At 36.0% G+C, this 20,027-nt stretch overlaps 1 protein-coding gene across 1 annotated transcript in view; it reads left to right on the plus strand.

The window, feature by feature from the left end:
• Nucleotides 1-20,027, plus strand: part of PKP4 (plakophilin 4) — a 227,178-nt gene that overhangs the window by 116,242 nt on the left and 90,909 nt on the right. The window contains exon 3 of the mRNA XM_034954312.2: nt 6,338-6,450. Coding sequence (XP_034810203.2) covers nt 6,338-6,450 — 113 coding nt within the window. The remainder of the gene's footprint in view (nt 1-6,337; nt 6,451-20,027) is intronic.

Raw genomic sequence — 20,027 nt, forward strand, 5'->3', positions numbered from 1 at the left:
TGAAACATAGAGGATTCCAGAGAGAAGCAAGGCTCTGGATAAGGCAGGAGAGCATGCAGAGACCAGCCTTGGATGAGAAAGGGACACTCCCTCCACTAAGCCTGGAAGAGAACTAAGGATTAGTGTGAATGTGGGGGCAGGAGTTGAGTTGTCAAGCTGATGGCCTGAAATGAGCGCCTACTGCTGTTTCTTAATTGTCGTCATCATAATTGTAGTAGCTATTGCAGCTACTCCTGAATTAGTCAGCTGGACTAACTTGAAGTAAATCCATGTAATGATGCAAATTGACAACTGAGCTAGATGGCTCAAGGCTCAAAAGACAATGAGCTTTTGCACATATTTGGAAGCATAATGGTCTTTACTGATTAGGAAGAAAAGGAAAACATGATTTACTAATATCAAGAATGTAAGGGGGCTATGATTGCGGATCCTGCTGACAATGAAGACAATTATATAACATATACTGACAGCAAAGAATATTATGAACTACTTTATGCTAATAATTAGAGGTAGTAAGGAGCCAGGAGCACACCATCTCTCCTCTCCCTTCTTTGAGGCACCTTGGGTTTGGGGTGTGGAGGAATACATAGTCTTCACCAGAGAGGGTTGTAGGAAAATGCAGTATTTTCAAGAAAGAACTACATTTCAATTAAAGCCTGGAAGTGGAGAGTATTCTTAGTAACTCAGAGGTGGAGAACATTCTGATTAAAAGATAAAGAGTTTGTAAAGAGAGAGTTTGTAAACTGGAATGAGGCTTCCACAGGGCACAGTTGGAAAGGGTCAGGAGATATGTCACTATGGCCATCAGTGAGGACTTAATGAGGGTAAGAGACTAGGAGGCCACAGGAGGATGAAGTGTGACCTGCTTTCAGTGTTACGTGAAAATGGTTCAAAGGACTGAGCCTTGAACTGGAGTGGAGCTCTTCCTGCTCATCAAAGGAGCGGGAGTGCAGAGACCTAATTCTGAAAGCTACCTAGGGTTTCTGAAAGCCAGAAGGAAGATGGTATCCTTGTGACTAGATGTGCAGTATCCTAATATTTCTGTTTGAAAGAAACACGGTAATCACCAATTTTAAGGGCTTATTTAGAACTGAGTAACTTGGGAGTTGAAGTAGACATCAACCTAAACAGGAAGATAAAACAAAAGAAGAAAGAGATTTCACACCCAATGACCATGCAGGAACAGACATGAAAAAGAACTAATAAGAAGTCTCAGAAATGGAAAATACTGTCTTTGAAAAAAAAGTTCAGTAGATGAGATAAACCATAAACAAGACACATAGAGAAACAGTGAATTGAAGGCAGTGCTGAGAAATTCTCCCGGACTACAGCTCAAAGAAATTAAGAGAAAATATGAAAGCGCTATACTGTAGATTCGGTATTCTAACCAGTCTTTCCCCTGAGAGAAACTAAACATACTAAATAAAATATTTGAATTGTCTTTTTAAAAGCAAGGCTAAGCTAGAAAGAAAAGAAATAATTCACAAAAACTAAAACCAAAATGCAAATGAGAATCCTAAGCAATAAACCTGGCTTTTACCCTGAAGATATCTGGCAAATCTAGGTCATCTTGAACATGCTATTTGACAGCTCCATGCCACAGGCATTTGAGGACAGCCTAAGGTGAGGGTTCAAATTAGATCCTTTGCCCAAAGCTAGAACTTGCCAAAACTACAACATTGGCTAAAACTGGTAAGAAATCTGTCCCACAGAAGAGGACAGGCCTGGGTGCTGGCAGGAGGAAGACATTTTCCCCCGATAGTTATGATACCTATGAGATTCAAAAACTTAAATCGTCAATAAACATAGGAAAAAGGTGTTTGTTATCAGGGAAATACAAAATAAAACACAAGCAAAATAGCATTCTATGCCTATCAGACGACCAAAGAAAAGAGAAATTTAAGTCCCAAAATGCCAGCTGATGTCAGTGAGAATGTGGAGAAGCTGAAACTCTCATTTATTACTGGCTGGAACATAAATTAGTACAACTACTTTGAAAAGTAACCTGACAATCATTATCAAGCAAAACTGAAGATGTGTGTACCTTTCGACCAAGCAATTCCACTTCTAGGTCTCTTTGCTCTGGAGAAGTATGATTCATGTGCACGAGATGGTTTATACAAGAAAGCTTATTTTACAGAATGTTTATGATTACATAAAGTTGGGAACAACCCAAGGTTCATGATGAGAACATATAAAGACATTATGTGATAGCCGTGCAATGGAATACTATTGGGCAGTGAAAACAGATTAGCTAGATCTACATGTATTGATGTTAATAAATCTCAAAATCATGTTGCAGTAAAAGCAATCTGCAAAAACTGTACAATATACCAATTGCATAAATTGTGTGGACATACAAAACAGTGCTATATCTGTTGCCATTTATGGCTCTCTAAATAGGTAGTAGTAATATAAAATACTCATGTGAATATTAAGCACCAAATTTAGGGTAATGATTCCTTCTAGGGAGGGAAGAAAAGAGAAAAATAGGATCTAGGAAAGAGAAACCAAGGGATTTTATTGTATTTTAAAATAAAATTGTAATATTTTACTTCATAAAACACCTGAAGCAAATGTAGCAAAATATTAAGATTTGCTATACCTTGGTCAGATTCACAGAAGTTTATTGTGTTATTGTCTATAATTTTCTGTATTTTTGAAGTGTCTCACAATATTTTTAAATTGGGAGAGAAAAATCTATCATAGAAATGGAAGCCAAAAAAAAAAAAAAAGACTGTTTCAGATTGAATTCTCACTGAGATGGAGTTTTACATGCAGAATATTTGTCAGGGATCAACACCTGTGGAGGAGAGGGGAAGGGAAAGCAGGATTAGGCAAGGGAGAATTCCAAATCAGGCTGACAAAGCCTTGGCCAAGGCCAAAGGGAGCAAATCTGGGCCTGGTCTTTATTTTCTTATCTTGATCAGTGCCTGAATGCAAGCTTCTCAGAGGGTGTGCCCATGGGCAAGGGGACTGTCTGCAGCCGAGACACCCCTGAAGGAGCTGATGACCACAGGCCACCTGCTGGCAGATGGGACAGCCAGCCTTTCCTTGGGCTTCCTTGGGCAGTGTAGCTCTGTCTACCAAATGTGGCTCATCTGAAAGTGCAGCTTTATTTTCATCTATTCCCTTAACTCTCTCTCAAAGAATATTTATCAGTATACTTACTTGAGAGGAAGGAAGTAGATACAAAGAAAAGCTTTGTAACACAGGTGAACAGATTCCATTTTCATAGTATATTAGTAGCCTTGACTTTCTAAAGTCGTGTGGTATTGTTTGCTAGGCTCCACGAGGAAATTTTCATACACTAAATCACTGACAAGTGCTTTTAACATTAACTTTTTTCTTCTCACAAAAGAACAAATATAAGCTTACCCTATAATTAAGATTCCCAATTTGGGATACTGATTTAAGAACCATTCTTCACATTTTTTGTTTAGAGGATAAAATATAAGAATTTTTAACTTCATAGATGATGTCTCTGCATCATCATCTTAATGAGTGTTATTTTGGAAATTATTAGATGTGTTTTCATATGACGGCATAATACTGTCCTCATCAGTCAGTCAAAGAGGCCAGTAGAGACTGAATTATCAAATATTGATATCCCACTCATACATCTTGGTGCCATTCACATGTGCGTGTGTTCAACTTGTATTCTTAGGAGGAATAGTAATAGTTTTGCAAGAAAGCATATTTTTTCTTTGTAAACATTTACAGGTGTTAAGTCACTTTTACAAATTCAATGCTTTATAGCTTCTTGATATTCTGCTTTTGGCACTTTAATGAAGTACTACTTGTGAGAAGTTGTGGGCACGTAATAGGTTGAATGGTTTTGATAAAAGTAGCCAGTGATGTTCAGTATTATGGGCTCTGCATCCAGTAGGGATATAATGTGGACTTAATTCAGTCCATAAGAATGTTAAAGGAATTGCCCTACTTTTAAATAAAAAGTGTAGCTACATCATGCATGTATAGGCTTTCCTAGCAACTCAAGAACTGTAAATTGTTTCTGTGGGTACGTCAATCAAAGTTTCTAGTTGTAAGATACAGAAACTAACATGGCTAATTAAGCAGAAAAGGAATTCATTAAGGGATTATTAGTGAATTCCCACATTTGTTACAGGTACTGGAGAACAAGACTTGAGACTAAGATTCCAGGAACGGTGTCCAAATTTGTGCCACAATGTTGATCAGATAAAGAAACTATTGTTATAGCCACCAAACACACAGAGTTGTGTATGGAGGTTGTTTCCATGTCAGGAACTTGACCTTGAGACCTAATGCAGGAAGCACAGCAAGAAGGCAATAGAGAGAGAAAACGAGTGTCCTCTTTGCTGGAGTCAGAGTCTCAGTGTCAGCACCTGCATCACAACCTGGCATGAGTGTACCTTCTTGGCAGAGCCAAAGTCACCTGTTCTGCTTTTGAGGGAAGGAATTATGAGAAATTCCAACTTCTGCCTTCAAGCAGGAACTTTCCCAGCCATTTCCTTGAAAGGTTGTTTACAAGGTCACAGGCAGCCACAAACATGATAAAAATTCATTCCTGTACAATGGAATTTGTTTCTATGAATGGAAATTTTTTTCTATGTTCTTATTTGCAATGTATCTTCATACCATACTATACCTGATACGGTAACTTTTGGCCATCCCAAAATGAGGACAGTACTCCAGCCCTCAATCCCTAGTAGCCACTGAACTCAGAGGACGAAGGTATTGTGATGGCTTGGGGAATACTTTGGGATTCCTGAGTAGTCCTTTCCTGGCCCAGCTTGATACAACCAGGCAGTCTTGTGGGAAAAGATGCATATAATGACAAGTGAGTAAATGAAGTGAACGAATAGAAGTCTATAACAAAAAAAACAAAATGATGCTGTTTAAGAGCAAAGAAAGAGTAAGTGTGAGGTAAGCATAATAGTATTTTCAAATTGGTTATCTTAGCCTGGTACTGAATGCTGAACAATTTATGTCTATCTAGTCTTTTGTTACTGAACATTTATTAAGAGCCTAGGAATTTTTAGGCAGAGGCAGGCATTGTCCCACTTACTGATTATGATCATATTGTACAGCATTATTGAGCCAGCTATTATTCATCTAGGCCCTGTCCAATACTGCCACACCAATTGGGATTATTAGGAAAGGATTCTCAGTATCAGAAGGTGGTAAGGAGTTTAGGGACTGTTTCTTAGAAATTATTCCAAGAATAGTTTGTGGAATTTGCAGAGCCAGTACTGTCAAGCAATTACATGTTTGCCTGATTTCACAGGGAGTTCATATACTTTTCAATTAAAATTTTTAATGGCAAACAAATGTATACATATAATCATAAATAATATTTTAGGTTGTTTTATTTCTGAATAGTTTCTAGATTTAATACTCATATGTCTGGTATTTTGAACTAGCAGTCATCAAATTAAACTACTTACAGTTCAGCATTTGCTTTGAATAGACTTGTGAGGAGACAATATGGCACAGGGGAGCTTGAGATGCTATTTGTGGCTTAAAACCTTTGGAATGTACTTGATCTTTAGATATTTTATAACATGACATGTTTTCTACTTATTAAAATCCCATCAAGCTAACAATGAGAGAAATACAAATAAAGTTAAAACATCCTCTCCTTTCATAGAACTTGTTTGCCTTCACTTTGCAGCATAGATTCAAGAATATAATTTCTGTAGACTATCTTCCAGCTTTTGAATATATTTTAAATTCTATGTTATGGCTTAGTCTTTTTCACTTCTTGTGTTCCTTCTCTCCTTTGCACAGTGGCACATGATTGCTTTTGGACCCAGCAAATTTTTGTTGGTTATATTATAGATAAATACGGCAAGACTCTTTCTGTGGCATTGGAATCATTTTTTTTCTTAATTAAAAGACTGTATATCAAACATGGTAAAGTGATTCTGATCACGGGGATTTATATTTTTTTAAACTATGCTGACATATAGTATAAGAAATATAAAAACTAGCCATTGTTTGCTGTGCCTCTGATGTAGATACATTAAGTAAGGTCTCTGGAAGCCTTAACTTTAATAAGGCACTGTAGCAGAAGTACTGTTTAAAGACCTCAGAACCAAAATCAGAAAAGGCAAATAAAGATCTACATGTTTTTTATGCCAAACAAAGGCTGATATTCTATTGCCTTTAGATTTGAAAAAGCTAGGAATCAATAGGTCATTTATTTCATCCAAAAATTGCATTTCACAAAGCCACACCATAGCTTTATGTTATGGGTACGTTCCTATGTTTCCTGTGACATACATTAATTCATATATCTGCCTGAGCAGCATACCTTGGCGCCTTATATGCCTTTTATTTTCTTGAATCACAGGAGCTTCAGTTTCAACGACTCACCCGAGAACTGGAAGTGGAAAGGCAGATTGTTGCCAGTCAGCTAGAAAGATGTAGGCTTGGAGCAGAATCACCAAGCATCGCCAGCACCAGGTACAGGGCCAATGGCTCCATCTTTATGCACACTCAAGTTACATGCCTTACTAGGTTGTTCTCTGTGCAGCAAAAGATTCTGTTAGTGTTGTTACTGTTAACTTGCCTTCCAGAATTTGAAACCAAAAATGTCCATTTATTCTAATTTTGAGAAGCCTCTTGCAATCCCTCAGTCCTGTGCTTGAAATGTTTTCTATAGCATTGGCAAGCTTCTGTAGCAAAAGCTACTGTGCTACCTTCAGATTCCTCATATGTACACACAGTTAATGGGTGTTGTCGTGATTAATTGCTAATTATTTGGTAAAGCTAATTGGCTGGTGCTTTGAACACCTGGTATTGATTTTTTTAAAACTAAGAAATATTTCTAAATAAGATTGCATTAACTTTAAAAATGTCTTCAATTTACTTTGGGTTTTTCTAGAACTCTATGAATCTACCACACAAACTAATTACTATATGGAATAATTTACTGTGCTCACATATAGTAAATACTAAATGAGTGCATTACTGTAAAAACATAATCATGATTGTTATTTTCTATTTAAGTACCTCTTATGCTATTTAAAAGCATCATTCCTGTAAAAATTACATGTTCCAAATAGTTAAATCACTGCTTATCCCATCTATAGATTTCTTTCTTAATAATTACATATTTCTGTAAAGCCTACTGTAAAATGCTTTCATTGCTTGCAGTTTTAAGTTTGATCTGCTTACACTTAGGTAGACATGCCTGCAATAACTTTTCTCTCAGTTATTTCTAACCTCATAATTATTCTACTTTTCAGTATCTTGTGTTACTCATGGGCAAAAAAACTTCTTAGTGAATAGAATGCTGTCTGTTGTTTCTGATTGTTGGTATGAACATTAAACTATTGGGCTGGTAAGTTGTAGTAATATGAATTTTTCATCTCTCTTAACAGTTGTGTATATTGATATGTTTGGTAAGGCATAAAGTATATAAATAAAGGTCGTCAAAACTTTTACAAAACAAATATAAGATTATGTAATTATTTTATAAATATCCAGGAAGGTTTTTATAGAAAGAGAATTATAAGCAAGGTATAAAATAATAAATTAGAAATTTCTAACTCAGACTTTGCAATACCCAATGAAATAATTCGTTAAGGAAGTTAAAACTGTGAAAACAAAAATTAGCTTTAATTCTCTATAATACTTTTTAGAAATTATCCGTATCTTTAGCACCAAAAAGAACAACTCACAAACTCAATAATATGGTATTATATATTTCTAAAAGGTATGAACCAACTGGTTTTGTTTTTCTAACCAGAATTATATTTTAATAGAAAAGTAATTCAACATTTAACAGAATTCTGTTAGTACTTCTTATTCTGGCAATATTACTAACTAAATTAAAATAGAAATTCTCTTGATAAACTCCTAGTAATACTTGGTATATCAATAATAAAGACCAATACCTAGAGGAAATGGCACAAGAGGAGGGAAAATCCCCAGATATTGAAACTAGAAAGAGCACTGAAAACCAGAGCCAGAAGCTTGAGCTACCTCTGTAGGAGATGTGAGAACAGTTGTCAAACCTCAAAGTAAGCACTAGAGGTGGATTTTATACCCATATAGGAGCCAAAGAATGAAGTTTTGTGTGTGCTCAAGATGGTATGTTTGAACTTAACATCACTGCACTAAGCCATGTCCTTTAAAGGACCCCATGATTAGCAAACCCCAGGCTTCTGTCATATGTGGGTTTGGAGCCCAAATGTAACTATCCACATTGCTCAGGAGTCCCCAGTGAGAAAATGGCACCACTAAAGATGAGCTCACAGTGAGATAGTATAAAACACAAATTTATGAGTGACATCAGCAAGATGACAGAATAGGACTTGTCAGTGCCCATCCTCTCACAGAAACTTCAATTTGAACAACCATTCACACACACAAATACCTTCACTAGAGCTAAGGAATCCAGACGAGAGATTACAGCACCTGAGTGTAGCACAGAAATAAGAAAAGATGTATTGAAGAAGGTAAGAAGGTAGGAAGGACAGTGTCACACTGTGCTTTGTTCATCATGTATTTCTGAATTAGTTCTGATTTTGTAAAAAAAAAAAAAAAAAAAAGCATTGAAATACATATCATAAAAAAACTTGACCATGAGTGAGAGAATCAGTGAGCAAAAGAGTAGGGTTTCACAGTCCAAGAACTGGATACCATTGGAGGAAGTCTGACAGGTGTGCACAGTAAAATAGATACAAAGCATGCTCATTGCAGCATCATTTGCAAAAGTAAAAAATTACAAAGAACGTACTTATTCATTAGGATGGAAATGGAAAATAAACTGTTAATAGGTACACTCTAAAGCAGTTAAAATGAAATAACTAGATCTACATGTATCAACATGGACATGTTTGCAAAACAGACTTGAAAAGCTGTAAGTTGCAGAAGAATAGCTGTAGGAGGATATAATCTATGAGCAATTTAAAAAATATATATATAGCTATATATATAGCAATACTGCATAATAAATAGTAGTTGGTATTGTTTGTCAGTGTGTGCATGTGGAGTAAAATTATAAGATATTTTGGAGTGACACCAATTTAAGATAGTGGAACCTCTAGAAAGGAAGAAAGGAGGACGATACTAGGAATTAGGCTTTTGCAGAATCTGTAGCATTTTATTCAAGAGCCATCTGGAGCAAATATAACAAAATGTTAACAACTGTTAAATGAGGGAGTGGTTGATATATGCGTGGCTATTAGATTATGTTCTGGACTTGTGAATTTTAAAATGTTAAATAATTTTAAGGCTATATCGTTCATTGGCTGGTTCCATATGTTTTTTTAAAATCTCTAAGTAAAGTACATATTGTGGGTAGTAGTTTCTGTCAGTGACTTTTTTTGTGGTTCCTGTCTGGTTCTCAGTGCCTGGCATTTGTGCCTGGCAAGTGACTGTGGCACCACCAATGAATGTTGGGTGAATGAATGGGTCATGCAGAAATGGGAGTGGGGTTGACCAGGGAAAGGAGGAAAATGTGCACAAACGCATATGTGGCCCCACATTACAGTTGTCCCGAGCACTAAGAGGCTCAGTGTCTAGGATATGTCCTAAAAGGACCTACTGGCTTATGAAATTGGAAAGGTGAAGCTGGCATTTAATTGTGAAGAACTTTATTAGATCTTTAAAGGAGACCAGCTGAAAGTTGTTATTGGTGGTGGTGATGGTGATTACAAGTTTTCCTTTTTTGAGAGTGCAGTGTGTAAAACAGAATAAAGAGGCCAGGCAGCCAGATAGGAATCTATTATGAAATTTTAAGGGTTATGAGTAAGGTGGGTTTCTTCATTCAGTGATCTCTGAGCTGTGGTTGGAATGGTAATTGATCTACTTGGATTGCCCTCCTTTCTTCTCATGTTGAATTCCCATGTATTCTTGATGTCCCAACTAAATGCTTACCCTTCTTTACAACCTTTCTCAAGTTTCTCAGGAAAAGTCACCTCCCTCATCTGAATTCCCATCACTGTTTCCCTGTGCATGTTAGCTGCTCAACAGGTAGTAAGGCCCATTCCACCCCCATGGCCCTGCCACAGAGCCTGGCGCTCAGCAAGTGGGCACCCAGCCAAATGATCATTGAATGGATAATGAAACTTAAGTCCAGGATGCTTTGGGCACATCATGTAAAGGTGCTTTGCCATTAGGGGAGCTAAGGTTTTTTATTGTGTCACTTGAGAGATCCCCCTTGCATCTCCAGTGTGTTTCAATTGTCAGTCTTGGAACTAGAATCTAAGCGATACAGAGAAGAACAGAAATTAGCTCTTCGACCCAGGCCCCCTTTCCTGTATGCCATTTCCGATTTGCTAAAAAATAACAGTTAAAAGTGGAATTGTTGCTTTGGGCCATCAAGCTTCTGTTTGATTCAGTTCGTTCTTGCATGAAATGAGTTTAATCAGCAAACTGGGGGATTTGATCACCAGTTACCTTTCATAGTGTTTGATTTGGATCCTGTGGCAGAGTTGGTAAGGTGATCTGTAAGATTTTCTTACTTTTCCTGGTCCAAAGATGACAGTAATGACTCAAAGGAAAACGAAAAGCATTTGTTTTTATTTACCTTTTCACCTATCCAAAGTTTTTGTCATTATTGGCCTCACCCTGTGAAGAAGGATGTGGCAGTGGCATGAGGTTCTGTTTAATACCTATTTAATGACGCTTATGCTGTGATAAACTGTGGAATCCTCTTCCCCGAATGAGTGGCTCTAATAGTGAGTAGTTCGGTTCCCTCACACTTGTAGGATCAAAGATTCATTTTTAACCCATGCCAGAAGATGTTTCCATTTTATAGGTAGAAACTAGTCCTCTGCATATATTTGCACCTATCAGGAAATGTCCCAAAAAGATGAACTGCATAATAATCATTGGCAGTTTATTTGCAGTATGCCTTCTTGAGAACATTTTGAAAATCTTAAGATAAAATTCCTTAGTTTTTCTATTAATGACTCTTTAGAATTAGTAGTCTTCCAAACAAGGTAAAAACCTCATTTCTGATGACTTTTCCATTGGTTTTATTTACTTCTTAAAAATTAATAAAACTAGCACTATCAATATATTATAATGAACCTTCATCTGGAGTTGATGAAGTCTGTATCAAGAGATGATATATCAGACCAGAAATAATTGCTGCAACCTTGAAAAGCCCTGAAGGTGGGTTATGGCCTCATTTAATAGAGCAGTTGTAGCCTTTCTTCATTTGTACCAAGTACACTAAAGTTATCTATGCAGGTAATATTATCTGTGTATTTAATATTTTACTCATTGAAGTTTGGTTTTGGAATGAATTAATAAAGAAGTTATGGTTTGTCTGCATTTATATTGAGTAGCGTATAGTTATATTTCACCTCATTGAAAGGAACCAGTTAATAGGGAAGAAAAAACTTTTCCGCATTTGTTCTGAATATGCTATAGTTACTTATGCATTCAATATTTCACCTCATCCAAAAGTATTTGAAACACCTTTCAAAATACAAAAATTAAAAGTTGGGAAATTAGGGCAAAAAGAAAATAAAATTTAGAAAAATAAGATGAAGCCAAGTTTAAACTAGTACACAAAATGTATGTTGTAACCTTCCATGCCACATTCACTCTGAGTGACCTAATAGCCATGGTAAAGACAAAAACGCTAATGAATTCCACAATTCATGTGTCTGTAAGAGAAAAACAAACTAGGTTGCTCAGGAGGATCCACCATTCCTGGGACTGAGGCTTAACTGGTTTCTCCCGTGTGTCCCCATTAACATACTGCTGTATGATGAGGCAAGCAGTGTCCTCAGTGGTCTCTTTCCAGTAAATTACAAAAACAAGCTCATAGGGCTCTTTCTTCCATTGTTAAATGGAATATGAATGATGGAATAGCACCTTAACTAAAAGTAATTCTTCACGGGGCCAAGTCTGACACTACAGCTTGGCTCCAGGATAATACTTAGCATATGTAGATGGATGAATCAATTTTAGGTCCACTAAGCAGGCAGCCTACCATGACTATTTCTGTCTGTAGAGCCTTTTAGAGTAATGGATGGCAATGAATGCTGAGATGTGAGATGGCTTGTGTTGCTTGTCATTGTGCAGGTGCATAGTGTATACATCTTAGCAACAGAAATGACTCCCAGGGGATGCTGGGGTATGTACAGCTCATCTCAGGAAATCTCACAGCATAGAATCTTCAGAGGGAAATATGTCCTTTAAGTCTCATGTCTCCCACGGGCTAAGCAACCTCCTTCAAATCCAACTTTTGATGAGCATGGGACTTGTTCTTGTATTCCCTGCAATGTCATTGATGGGGTATCATTTTCACATTAGTTGGGTTGAGATTTCACCTGATACAGTGAGAGTAAAAGGGTCCAATAGCCCACATTGCAGGGCCCACTTGGATTCTGTACCCATCTACTCCTCCCTAGGACTTCCCCTTATGCCTGCACTCCAAGGACACTGAAGCAGGCAATGGTGTAGATAAGACCGTATTCTTACTCTGTATTTTATTGATTGTGGAGTTAAATGACATTCCTTTTAGACAAGTTGTAAAGTTCAGGAAAGTATAAAGAGAAAAATTCCTGAATCTGCCATTCAGAGATAACTACTATACATTTTAAGTCAACTTTATTGAAGTGTGATTCACTTACCGTAAAATTCAACCCTTTGTAGTGTAGTTTTACAATCCTTTACTAGCACTTTTGGTATACAGTTGTGTGACAACCACCAACACTACAGCTGACATATAGAACATTTTCATGAACCCCCCTAAAAAGAGGCAACCACTTTTAAAAGTTTGCTGTATTTCTTTCTCTTAAAAAAATTTATTTTTTAATTTAATTTTGAGGTAATTCCCCACAGGTGACTTTTTATCTTGTTCCTAAAGTCCCACTTTGGTATGCCAGGGTATTCTTTAAACAATCTTTTTTTAATGTTTTGTTTGTTTGTTTGTTTCTTATATTTTTATATTTTCTGATTTTTTTAAATAAACCTTTGTGTCGAGGGCAGACTTTCAATAGATCACAGCGAGGGAGCTGCTCCGCTACATACGAAATCCAACCCAGAAACAGGTCGTCTACAAATGGTTTAGCGCCAGGTTCCCAACAAGCGTTACATGACGGGTAAGGGGGAAGCCGCCTTTCTGGCCGCATTCCGTTTCCCAGGACCAGGGGCTCTCTGCACTGGGGTCCCAGCGCACGTCCAAGTGGCCTGCTGGCGGGGACCCAGTGATTCGAGGCCAACTGAGGCTCCGGCTCCGAGGCCAACCGAGGGTCTGTGGCCCTGCTGTATGGTTCTGCCTGGGCGGGATTCTGACTTAGAGGTGTTCAGTCATAATCCCACAGATGGCAGCTTTGCCCCATTGGCTCCTCAGCCAAGCACGTACACCAAATTTAATGGTTTCCACGTGCCAGCGGAATTCCCAAGTGCTGAATAGCTTGGGGCCTAGGGATGCTAACTTAGTAGGTTAGGGACCAGTGCAGCCTTCCAATGGCAAGTGCATTCTAGTGGAAGACTCGGCCAGGAGAAATACTGCAAGATAAATTCACCGTTCCGGTAGGCATTGTATGATCTGTGTTCACATTTCACGCAAGCAGAGAAGTTACACTAGTGGTTCAGCTTCTTGTGTAGCAAAACCGGAAGGATAGGCCAGGCACAGTGGCTCATGCCTTTAGTCCTAGCACTTTGGGAGTCCGAAGCAGGAGGATCACTTGAGGCCAGGAGTTTGAAACTAGCCTGGCCAACATAGTGAGACCCTGTCTCTACAAAAAATTTAAACAGTAAAAACTAGAAGGATTAAAAGTATATAGTTAGAATTGAAGATTTCATAAATGAAATATGATCATCTTAGAATTCTAGAAACTATCCCTGAAATTTTATAGTAAAGAATTTCAAAACTGTAACTATTCTTGACAACAGACTTGGAATGTTACTGTTTCCCAGAAACTCATCTTGGTTATCTATTCTTTGTTTTTTATTTACTTCTCAATAAATTGTAAACAGTGAAAGAGAAAGTTTATTTCTTTGTACATCATAAATTGGTTCCAAGTATTTGATTTTACAAATCGTAGTTTGTCTCCTGACTAAAACAAAGCCCTAAGTTTTGATTTATATTGAAGTAAAAAATATATATTTAAAAATTGGGCCTTTTAATAATTGTAGAAAACATTAATGGCAACTTTTGGAAGTAAAGCACAGTTTAGATTTTCATTTTCGCTTTTTGCAAATGATTTTGAAATTTGATTATCCTGTTCAGAAGCATTTGGTCTCTTCACATTGTTCATTCTTTGGCTGGCTGCTGCTGGTATTAGGAAAATGGGTGGCAATGTTGAAGTTAAATAACTTCAAAGTCTTCCCAAGATTATCTCCCCTTTTTCAGTTAGTTTAAAGCCCTGCTAAAATAGAATTCTTTCTGATTTCAAAAAGGTCATACAGTTTTGACAAATAGTGTTCTTACTACCACTTAAGAAAAGAACTGGTTTATTTTAATGAAAAGATTTGATTCCCCACTGCCATTCAGATTTTTTATTTTTTACACTTGATCGGGTCATCTGCAGATGCCCATCAGGTTTCAATTGATATTACTAAAAATCCTAAAAATGTTTTAGAGCTGACAGCGGCATAAAAGACCTTTTTGTGGTTTAAATCTTTTCTTCAGTAAATATTTTTAAGTCATTGAGAAATCAACCTCTTCAAATAATGTGTTCTTTAGAAAATGAAGAATCTTTGAATAGATTGAATGTTTGTGCTTTAACAGTTTATTACTTATTTAATATACCACTTCAGGAGGATGTTTGAGAAAGTTCTGTCCCTTTGACCTTCAGTGCTCTCACCAGGCAAAACCTGAGAGTGCTTTTTATAAAATAACTATTTTATTGGGATACATTTCACATACCATAAAATCCATACTTTTGAAGTGTACAATTCAGTGTTTTTAAGTATATTCAGAGTTGTGCAACCATCACCACTACTTAATTTTAAAACATTTTTATCATTCCAAAAAAAAAAAAAAAACCCTCTAGCCTCCCCCTTTTTTCCTTTTCCCTGTCCTCAGAGAACCACACTAATCTACACTCTGTATCTATGGATTTGCCTATTCTCAACATTTCTAATAAATTATATCATTACAATTTGTGGTCTTTTGTGTCTGGCATTTTTCACTTTGCATGAAATTTTCAAGGTTCCTCCATGTTGTGGCATGTATTGGTACTTCATCTTTTTTTATTTCCAAATAATATTCCATCATGTAGATATGCCACATTTTATTTATTAGGCATCAGTTGTACATTTGGGTTGTTTTCACTTTTTGGCTCTTATGAATAGTGCTGCTGGGTATTGTATTTTAAGAGGGAAAAATATCAAGAGCTTTGCTCTAGACATTCTTAAGTTGGGAGAGGTGGGAGCAAAGGGAGATTCCCCTTGGCCTGTCCACCCATCCTCCCAGTCTGTCATGTGGGCTTGCCTCCTTTCCTTTCTCCTTTGCTTCTTGTTTTAATAAATGCTTGTTTATTGGTGGGTTAGTTGTCTGTAATGATTTAGTTTTAATTTTTTAGTGTATTTGGTCACTAGTGACTCTCTTAATAGTCAAATATTCTAAAGCTCCCTAACTTCATTTCTAATTCAGACTAAATGAAGAATAAACTGTTTAATATCTGAATATAATTACCGGAAACCCTCGGGATCTCTATGGTGAATATTTATTAAATTGATGCTCTTATGAGCAAATTTGGTAACACTGCATTTTTGTGATGCAACTCCTATTGTAAACACAGTAAAGAGTTCCACATCTGAAAGATACCAAATGAGTCAAAGCTGACCTGCAGCTCTATAGAAGTTGTTTATCTAGAGCAGTTTGCTCAACCACAGTTCTTCCAGAAGGCATTTTGAATTATGATATCTCATTGCCATTCCAGTCACAAGCCAGTTTCAACTGGGACATACAAATCCAAATGACAAGTATCTCTACACATGTGAATTAAACTAGTATAACTGAGTCTTGCCTAGGACATGTGACCCCAAGGTATTTCAACCAGTATTGCAGTAAGCTAACGTATTTTAAGCTAAAAATGTCACCATGAAGAATTTTAAACAAGATATCTTTCGTGAGTAATAGAATCTTTTTTGAACCTAGAATGTTTTAATCACAGCAAATAAGTATTCCAAAATAAATTACCTGTCTCTTAGACTGAGCATTTTAAATGTTAAATGGATAATGCAGTTAGGGAGAACCACAAAAAAGATCAGGTTAATAGCATAAATGTTTCCGATTATTTTAAGACTGTTTCAATATATGTGGTTAAAATGGAGGCACCTCAGCTGTATTAATTTTTCTAATACTTTTAAAAATTCAGATGCCCATACATCTAAAATATGTATATCATGCCGTTATTTAATCATCTTTTAAAGAACAATTTTAGTTAAAATAGTGTTTCATTTTCTGTAATTTTTCATAGTTTGCTTTCTGTAATTATTAAATTATTTAACAGTATTGAATTACTGAATCAAAATAAGAATTATAATATTAGCCCTTACCCTTCATCATTAGAGTTTTTGAAATTATGTGTACATATTGATAAAGTACTTTAATAGGTTATACAGGATATTTCAAGATGCTTGAACAGATTTGCCTTCGCTGCTTTATAGGAGTTAGTAATTACATTTACCATCTCATAAAAGCAACAATGCTCTTAAATCCTGTATTTTCTTATTACTATTATTATTTTCCCCTTATCTGGGTTTTAAAATCTTCTTTGTTTTGAGAAATGTTAAAAATTGTAAATGCAGAGAATAAAATGGAAATGTTAAGTACTCACATCCTGTAATTAAAAATTATTAAAAATTCATTTTTTATAAAAAATATTGAACATAAAATTCAAGTCCCCTTTGCCACATTTTCTCTTCCCCATAGCTAACCACTAGTATGTAATGTTTCAATTTACTTTGTATACTTTTATGTCAATACATATACAGTACTTATATATTATATACATATATATTAACAGCTGTGTAACCAATATTTTGTGTTGCTTTTTTTTTTTTACATCAAAGATGGTAGGTGTAGTTTATGTGCCATTGTACACCTTGATTTTTTCCATTTGAGATCCAGCCACATTGAAATGTGTAAATCTAGTTCATTCTTTTAACTGCTCTTGTATATTTATATCATAGACATTAAACTGTTTAGCCATTCCATTGTTGAAGTTTTACAATATTGTAAGTGAACATTTTTGAACATACATCCTGGTTCACATGTGTAAGATTCTGGAAAATATATAATGAGAAGTAGACTATTTGGATCATAATGAATGTACATTTTTAATTTTTCTAGATCTTGCTGGTTTGAAGCAGCTTTCTGAAGTAGCTCAACAGTTGCCACCCCCTTGAGCAGTGTAAAAAAGTTCCCGGTTCATTTTCTCTTGCTTGCTTGCTTTCTTTCCTTCTGCCAATATTTAATATTGAACAGGCTCTTTAATTTTTGCCAAACTAACGTTATCTCATTTAACTTTGCATTTTCTCAATTACTGTTGGGGTTGAATATGTTTTCATATGCTATGGTCCATTTGAGTGTCCTCCGGCTGTTGATGTTGTTTGCTCATTTTTCTAATGAGTAATTTGGCTTGTTATTTTTGGTTCTATCATTAGTTTTTTAAAGCTAAAATAACTCTGGGATATATTTCTTAAAATAGTACAGATCCTAGTACATTGTAGAACAAAGTACACCATATTGATCTATTTTAAGAATATGAACATTTTAGTACAGTGACACGTATGTGGAAGAAATAATTTTCTTTCTACATATAATATAATAATAAATCTCAAATTATCCAAACCTGCCACTTAGGGTAGGTGAAGGCCCAACTAATATTACTCTCAGTTTCTATTTCCACATTTTCTTTAGTGACTCTGCATTTATTTTTTTCTGCAAATATCTATGATGTCTTTTCTAAATTCATTCACTAAATACTTAGCTTTTCCTGTTTTCTAGAGCTACAAAGAGACAAGCTTAGAAATTTGCCTTCTATCAGCAAGAGACCATTGTGCGTAACTAAACCAGGTGATGAAGTGTCTTCCTAGCAGCATAAAATGTATGCCTGTATTTTATTATTTTTAGTTTTGTGAAGAATGCTGTTGATGAGGTTGCACTGGTTCTCCTAGCTCTGTCCCAGGATGCCTTACCTTGGTATCTTTGATTATCATATCCTTAGGTAAAAATCCCTTTCTATAATTATAGTGTAGGAAAGAGAACAGCAGCAGTTGAACACCTATTATGTAATTTGCAGTTTGATAGTAAATGTCTCGTGCATGTTATCCTCTTACTCTTCAGTAGCATTTCATTTTTGGTCTTGGCGGTGGTGGTGTGTTTTGCTTTGATTTGGTTTTATTTATTGTACACCTGAATCTAACATGAGGCTGACATTTTCCCCTAAAGATAGTGTTTTTCTCTTGCTTTACCATTGGAGTGTCAAGGGGGTGGGAAGACTTCAGTACTCCATTTACCTCCTTCTTGCCACTGCACCCCTCCAAACACATGCTATCTAGGTAAAAGTTGTGTTGGCTGTACAGAGGCATCTGTGAGAGTCCTCGTCTCCAGCCCCACCTCCACTACCACTATTTTGTCTCTCCTATCTGGAAACTCTGAAGCGCTTGATATTTCTATTCCTGGTCTTTCACAAACATGTTACAAGAGGTCATATAAATGTTAATTCAACAACTCTAGGAAACAACCTTTAAAAATATATTGTCTGTTGCCACTAATGTACTTAGCACAGTTAACTATTTTAGGGGGAAATTTTTTGTAATTCCTTCATCTAATCACTTTAATATTCATGATGAAATAAAGGAAGGTTGGTAGTAAACTCTCATTCTCATTACCATTTGGCAGGTTAAGGACATAGAGCAACAAGAGCAATATGTGTGATGTTTGCTTAACCCTTCAAAGAACTACCCTAGACAGCTCTAATCCAGTGATGTATGGGAAAGGAAACTGAAAATGTGATTATCTACCTAAAAGTGAGGGCCATCCACTAGTGCGTTTTCAGCAGTTAATCAGCTTGTCGTAAAAATGTACATGGCATGTCTGCCTAGGGATGGGGGTCGGGGACAAACATGACAAGTTTGCCAGACTTTATATTGTCTGAATTGTTATTATAGTTATCTTCCCTGAGGCTTCACAATGTATTTAATAAGAAATCAATATAATCTGTTTTTGCATAGATTTTTCTATGCTGCTGTAGTGTTACTCCACAATTAAATAGGAGAAAAACACTCTAAAACTGAAGCAGGAAAAAGTGTGTAGACTACAGATTTTCACAGCTAAAAAAACTCCCATTAAATACCTACACATTTTAACCACTGTCAAATGTTTGGTTTGCATTAATAGACTGCTTATAATCCAAGGAGGAATGTCTTGAGTGTGTGTGTGTGTGTGTATTGTGTATTTCTTCTAGACTTTTTTTTTTTTTTGGAGAAAAATAATAGCCAGTTATTTTAGGATCCTATGATGTGTAGTCTTTGCTTCAGTCCAAGTCAATTAAAGATTGATCTACTTCCCAGATTTAGTTACATTATCAATAATGGGGCTATTTCAGCCACAGAGAAAATTCAAGTAAAATTATCAACCATAATACAAGAACTAATGCTTACAAAGTACAAAATGCAAAAGTGTATCTGTTTTCTGAACAACATTAGCAAATCTCTTTCAGTAAAGACATTTGTAAATGACAACTGAAATAGTATTATATCATAAATGAACATGAAACAAAGGGAGAAATTATATTACTGAATGAAGTAGTTTAATCAGAATAAGTCTAGAAATTAACTTGGTAGAACTTCGCAACCACTAACAAAATAGTGACAAACCAATGATCACCAATGGCTACTAAAATCATCAGCTGGAAAGGTAGTGAGAAGTTTTACAATGAATGGATCAGGCTGACAGGACATGAACCCACTTATCTATCTTATGTTAATATCACAGAAAGGGAGACAGCCAGAAATCACAGTCACCTGATACGATGCAATGAGAAGTATGTAACGTCACCCATGACATGTTCTTGCCCTAAAATTATTTAAGCATCTAGATATTAATATCA

This window comes from Pan paniscus, chromosome 13 (genome assembly GCF_029289425.2).
Source record: "Pan paniscus chromosome 13, NHGRI_mPanPan1-v2.0_pri, whole genome shotgun sequence".
Lineage (NCBI taxonomy): Eukaryota > Metazoa > Chordata > Mammalia > Primates > Hominidae > Pan > Pan paniscus.